General features: G+C 39.2%; 1 protein-coding gene across 4 annotated transcripts in view; it reads left to right on the top strand.

The window, feature by feature from the left end:
• The window catches only part of PRKD1 (protein kinase D1), a 276,582-nt gene extending 272,258 nt beyond the window's left edge, over window positions 1–4,324 (top strand). For all 4 annotated transcript variants that reach the window (XM_019551745.1, XM_019551743.1, XM_019551744.1 and 1 more), the window contains one exon: window positions 3,343–4,324. In XM_019551745.1, coding sequence (XP_019407290.1) covers window positions 3,343–3,561 — 219 coding nt within the window. In that variant the 3' untranslated portion in view covers window positions 3,562–4,324. The remainder of the gene's footprint in view (window positions 1–3,342) is intronic.
• Window positions 4,325–7,035: the final 2,711 nt, after the last annotated feature.

Raw genomic sequence — 7,035 nt, 5'->3', positions numbered from 1 at the left:
TGAGAAATATTATTGCCAAAACAAAACAAAAAAAGATTAGATGTGTCAAACTAGCTAAAAATATATTTTTTTGCTATATAGGCTCCTTGATGGGTTTTTTTGGTTTTGTTTTTAATCTTGAAAAAGAATTCTTGTAGTTGATAGAATGACATTGACTTTAATGCGATTTAGAGCAGGTCTAATTCACTTATTTGCAAAGGTTATAATTCAATAGCAGGTCTCCTGATAGTAATCATTTCCACTGTTTCTTCAATAAGAACACAATATTACTATAATTTTTTTCTTTTCCAAATAAAGAGAGTTCTCCAAGTTTTAAAGCTGCTGTTCCCAAACAATTTTAAACAATCATTTTTCAGATTAAATCTGGCTTGAGTAGTGCATAGCCACTGAATTTTACCAAGTTTCATTTTAGGAGAAGGCAGAAGTAGCATAAAAGGCTAGCCCAAAATTTCAACAATTGTTATAGTACTACACAAGGTACTGAAGTCCTTCAGCTAGCACTTAAATCTACATTTACGACCCGATTCAGGGAGATCCTGAAAACCCTTCCACAAGAGCTATGCATATTCAGCTTCTTATAGGAACAGGCTTTATGGATGAGGTGTTATGAAACTGATTGTATTGGCATATGTATTAGGAAGACCTGTTAGAGGGTGCTGGTCTTTAGATTCAGAGAGTCAGAAGAGACTTCAGTGGGCTATCTAGTCTAACCCCCTGTCCCTGGCAGGCAAGATGTTTCTCTCAAAAATGTCACAAGTTACTTGTCATTAAGCCATGAGAATCTAAGACAAATTCCACATCTCCAAATAGTCAGGAGAACACTTTTCTTGTACCTATGTTATATGTAAGGCTCAAGAGTTTTTTCTAATTCCCTCCCCCGTATGGCATCTTGGCCTCCCAAAGTATGAAGTACTCACAGAGAAATATTTGCCTGTATCCTGCAATTGCCACAGAGTTGGTGTTATCAATTATTAGCTCATGTCTGAATGACAAACTAAAAAAACAAAACAAAACAAAAGAAATGACCACATGTGAATTATTCCTTGGATTTTTAATCAATCCTTCAAATAATAGTATCAGTGATACTGAATCTGTCAAATGTTTTTAGTGGTTTATAAACTGTGCAGTTTTTCTACATCCCATTTTTCCTTTAAACAGATCATAAAATATTTGTTTATCTGGCCTCAAGCAAATTTGTCCTTATTGGCAAAAGTGGTTCTTTGACTGTCATAAATATCTCCCAAACAAATATTAACATTTCTGTTATGGCCTAGCCAAGAAATGCTCAGTTTCTGAACTGATTTTTCTATCTTGTAATGCTTGTCTTCCCTTCATTGTGTGTGGTCTCTATAAAGCTTTCCTGGCTTAAAATAACTTTTCCCAATGCCTAACAATTTCGATACAAATATAGCCCTTAAAAGTGCAGTATTTCAGTGTCTCCCATTGATTGATTAATGGTTTTTTATCCTCACATTTCCACTCTGACATAAAATAAGAAACTGAGGCACAAATCAGATTGTCTCAGTGTTGCATAATCTCTGGTTAAGTTAGGAGCTGAATACAGATCTAGAACTCTTTAATCCTTGGGTGACACTCTAATTGCTTTATATTATAATGATCTGCAAGATAATCCAGCTCTGAAAAAGCATGTTAGGAAATTAAACTCCTAAGTCACATTTTTTTTTTAAGACGTGGGTTTTGTTCAGCATATATTGTGCAATTATAATTCAGTTGAATTGGTTCTGTCAATAATGTAGCTGTGAAAGTACAGAGTATATGAGCTTTTTCTTAGCATAGCATCTATTTATACATGAAGATTAAATTACTATAAAACAGGCTTACAAAATTTGCATCCCAGTCTAATACTTAGATCATCCTTTCTTTCCCACAGTTCATTGTACAAAGAACTTTGGGCTTTTGAGCATGCTACAAAATTGGCCTTTAAAGCAGCTTAAATGCCCTTCTGCACCGCTTTAATGGCATTGCTGTTTGCACTCTCAGCAGCGTATTCCACTTTAAATGACTTGGGTACATAGCAGGATAAAACACCACTGAGGTTTTTTAGTTTGCTACCTAGCGAAGTACAACAGTGCACAGGGCACTGGAAGCCAACCTACTGGGAGCTTGGCAGGCCCCATGCAACTCAGGGGCTGTGGGACCCAACAGCAGCCCATGCAGGCAGGCTCCACTAAAAGGGGGAAAAAAATAAGTAGAGCAGTGATCCTGATCTTTTTTTTTCCCCCCTCTCCCTGGAGCCTGCCTGCCTGCTTGAGCTGTGCAGGGGCCTGGCACTTCCCTTCATGGCTTGCAGTGCTTCCCTCCGTGTCTGTGGCATCCCCTGGGACTGTCCAGGACAGGTGCCAGCAGGTGGATACCATCTCCCCCCCCCCAGCTCAGGGACCACTCAGTCCACCAACAGCTTGCCCCCACCACCAAAGAGGCAGGTAGGAGCGGGCCCCCACACTTGTGTGCATGCCACAAGGGGTTAGCTCAGTTTAATTCTCCCTAAATTGAAGCAGTGTTTTTAACACCCCCCCTCCCCCCAGCATTTCAATTTAGGGAGAACTAAACTAAATTAAACTCCCCATGGTATGTACAAGCAGCCTTTAAGGCTAATTCAGAGTCCTAGACAGCTACGCATCAGTGCTTCCTTAGGATCTAAATCCTAAAAACCTTTATGCTAAAACTGACAACCTGTCTTATCACTAATTACTATACGCTAAGTTGATAGTTTACTCTGCAGTTGTTATAGAAAGCTAGAAGAATGTAGATATGAGGTTTAAGAGGTGTTTTTCCTCATCAGCTGTATGCCTAATGGGAAGGGATATTGGCCTAAATTGCTAATCCCCCACCCTCCCTTTTCTTTTAATTCAGATAATGTAAATATATGTAGCCTCCAGTGCATTCAGTGGTTTCCAGTCCTTTCTGGCTGATATGTACTTAAGCAAGTAAATTGGTGACAACCAGTATCAGACATTGCTCTCTCTGTCAGTATGAAGAAACACGTATATACGGAAAGTAACATTTCCTGTGATCATGAGTAACATTGAAGAGTCCACACCACCAAGTTGAGGACCACTTATATAAGCATAATAGAGACAGTTTAATCACTCTCCCTCCAATGCCAGGAAGTCTAACTAAAATAATTAACTAAAGAACCTTTTGCAAAAAAAATTGGTCTCTCTTACAGGCTAATTTTGTGCTTTACTGATTATTCCAGAGAAATAAAAATGTAATCTCAAGGTATGGCATTTTAGAAGCAGAGCTAATTGCTAGTTCTCATATCATTAGAGGTTTTATTCAACCTAATACCACTTCTTTTGTTTGCTTATTTTTAATCAGGACTACCAAACCTGGTTGGATTTAAGAGAACTTGAATGTAAAATAGGAGAACGTTACATCACCCATGAAAGTGACGATTCACGGTGGGAACAGTATGCAGGGGAGCATGGCTTGCAGTATCCAGCACACCTAATCACACCTAGTGCGAACCACAACGAAAACACTGAGCCAGAGGAAACAGAGATGAAAGCCCTCAGTGAGCGTGTCAGCATCCTTTAAATTGCATCCCCTATAATCTGTCAAAACACTGTGGAATTAATAAATACATACGGTCAGGTTTAACATTTGCCTTGCAGAACTGCCATTATTTTCCATCAGATGGGAACAAAGCTGTTATACTGTTACCACTGTTGATGCATCTGAGTTGCCAAGACAAATCAACAGAAGCATTTTTATTTTGTGTGACCAACTGTGTTGTATTAACAAAAGTTCCCAGAAACACTAAACTTGTTATTGTGAATGATTCATGTTGTATTTAATGCATTAAAACCTGTCTCCACTGTGCCTTTGCAAATTAGTGTTTTTCTTATTTTAGCCTCATTTTGGTAAGAGAGAACCTTTCCATAAAGATCTCTTCTGTGTGCACCATTAGTATTGTAAATGTAAGCAAACTCTTGAAGAGTAGATTATTTACTGCTGTTCTGTGAACAACTTCTACTATTTGGATCAAGGTTACCTGATGCAGAAAAAATGCCGAGATAAAAAAAAAAATACAAAAAAGCATGAAGATAGGAAATTCTATAATACTGTACAGTTCCAAATAAGATGCCCAGTCTGTGTGTATGTGTATTTATGTATACATAGACACACAAACGCATATGGTGCAACCTGCTCTTAAGCCTAAATGCCTTAGTAATGTAAACTGCAGTATATGTCAGTTGTATTTCCTCTTTTCTTAAAACATTCTGCTCTAAAAATGTAAATTCAGAAGCTGAAAAACATGTTGCCTTTGTGTATGTTTTCAATAAAAGTCTTGTTAAAATGATTCCCTTTGGTGAATCTTTTTTGTGTGTTTAAAGTGACATGGACTGCTTTTCCTGAGCTAAGTAAACCTAGAAATGCCTTAGAGATTATTAGAAGGGAGTAGATGGTACAGGACCTTTCCTCTCTCCACAAGGAAGTGCTCTTTGAATGTGTTATCTGCCAAGCTGATGTGAAATGCATCATTAAGCAGTTTGCTTCAGTGATTAAAAGACTTGGAATGATCTAATGCCCTTAGTGCAGTCCGGACTTGGTTTTGAGGTCTGATTTTGCACCATACAAGGCAATAGGAGCTTTGACTTTGGGGGGCAGGGGGAGGGGGCCAACAGGCAGAATCAGGTTGAAAAGCTGTTCCCTAAAACTAGATTTTTACTTTCCTGTAGAGTTTGACTCTGTTAGGGCTAACAGCTGAATTAGAATGCCCTTTGGTTGGAACCATCAAGACAAATTGCTATTTTTTTTTTTTTAAATGATCTCTCTCATTCTAACCCATTCTGCTCTTGATTTGGAGAAATTCGGAGACATGGAGGTCCAAGCATCCACACATGTAGTACTGGGGTCTTGCAGTTAATTTATGCCACTGATCAGTTCATGTGTGTATACTGAGAAAAAGGAGTAAAAATTACATATGCTACATATCCAGAAGCTGTGATAAAGGGCCCCAACAAAAAAAAAAAAATTAATTAATTAATCAAAATCTGTATTAGTCAAACTCTGGGGACAGATCACAATACCTTTGATCTTCAGGGGGATTTTTTTTAAGGTGATCTTCACATGAGGAAGATCTACAGCACCTTTACCCACCTTTGTTTATCGTACAACCTTCCCTACATCTGATGACTCCCATCTCCTTCCCTCTAGCTCTTGAACCTCACCTAGAAAAAGCTATAAAAAAATATTTATTTAACTACTTGCCTGCGGGGACTTCTAAGGTAAAAAAGGAGCCTATCAATGCTTTTTTACTGCTTGACTTGGGAGAGGCCAGTAGAAAATGGACCCAGAACATTGAACAGGGTTTCAAGTGGTTCCAGCCTCCAGGAGCTATGACTCCCAGAAGCTACCAGTTTTAGAGGTGGACCCTTCACTGACAAGAAGGTTTGTGAGAATTGCCATACAGGATTGCTTTTTAAAATTTTCCATTCCAAAAAAAAGTGTCCGCTACACAAACATGAACAGAAATAGTCATGATTTAAGGCTATGATTCTCACCTGGAGCTCCTCTAACTCCTGAACTTCAGGTTGGATTCAGACTCAGAGGCCAAATGACCAAATCCAAGGAAAAATTCAGAAACCACAATCCAAGACCAGAGCGAGCAGAGTCAGGAAACCTAAAGTACTAGATCCCAGAGACTTGCTAGGGTCAACAGGAACTGTTGGGTGATGGAGAGCCTGCTGCCACAGCTGAGCTAAATCAGGCAGCAGCCAATCAGGAGGCCAGGCTGTAAGCAGCTGGAATCATTACCTGGGGTAGAGCTGCCAGTCAGAGCCCCAGGCAGCTGTGGCCCTCTGGGCAATTAGCAGAGGCTTCCCTGCCTGTTAGGGTTCCTGACAATGAATGAAAGCTAAGGGCTGGCATTTTTTGAGGGGGACCTTGACAAGTGGTGGTTTTGAGTATAAAATGGTTAAGAACTATTGACTTAGGGCAGAGAAAAACCCTCTGGCAATGTTTTCTTCTCATTAAACTGACTTTTATTTGACTTGTTTAAATCTAGAACTTTTTAATCCTTGGGTGACACTCTAATTGCTTTATATTATAAAGATCTGCAAGATAATCCAGCTCTGAAAAACTCCTAAGGAAATTAAACTCCTAAGTCACATTTTTTTTTAAGATGTGGGTTTTGTTCAGCATATATTGTGCAATTATAATTCAGTTGAATTGGTTCTGTCAATAATGTAGCTGTGAAAGTACAGAGTATATGAGCTTTTTCTTAGCATAGCATCTATTTATACATGAAGATTAAATTACTATAAAACAGGCTTACAAAATTTGTGAGATGTCTGGACTCCATCATGGTTATCATGTGTAAGGCCTTCTTCAGATTTCTCCCAGGGGTGTTTATAACACATTGGTTAGGCAGAAATGGGGAAAGACCATTGTCAGAAAAGCCATATTCTTTCCAAGGCAACTAAAAATAAAAGAAAATGTATATGAAAAGTGACTTTAAAGCCCCTAACTGTGACTCTGGCTAACAAAAGGCATTCTGCCTCTCTTCCCCCAAATCTCAAACAACCACTGAAATTAAATCCAACTCCTCAGAGAAAGTCACTAAGCAGTGGCTTTATGACATGTCCTGAAAGTTAACAGGTCTGGTATAACAGTGGGCAAATTTCATAGGATCATAGGAACGTAGAGTTGGAAGCCCCTTGCTCAAGGCAGGATCATCCCTAACTAAACCCTTCCAAACCAAGTGTCTGTTTAACCTGCTCTTGAAAACATCCAAGGTTGGTGATTCCACAATTTCTCTAGGTAACCTGTTCTACAGTTCTTGACCACCCTCAGAAAGTTCCTCCCAATCTCCCACATGAGAATTCTCCTGGTGCAGCTGGAAGTCACTGCTCCTAGTCCTGTCCCCTTCAGCCATATCCGTTCTTTCTGTAGTTGTTCTTAACTTTTTTGAAGAGTGTTATCAAATCCCCCCTCAAGACTAAATAACCCCAGCTCTTTCAGTGTGTCCTCATAAGTCTTGCCTCCCAGACCACTAATCATTTCTGG

This window comes from Crocodylus porosus, unplaced genomic scaffold, assembly GCF_001723895.1.
Source record: "Crocodylus porosus isolate Cpor-Errol unplaced genomic scaffold, CroPor_comp1, whole genome shotgun sequence".
NCBI classification, from domain to species: Eukaryota; Metazoa; Chordata; order Crocodylia; family Crocodylidae; genus Crocodylus; species Crocodylus porosus.
Note: the sequence above shows the minus strand (reverse complement) of the source record. Positions and strands in the feature narration are given on the sequence as shown.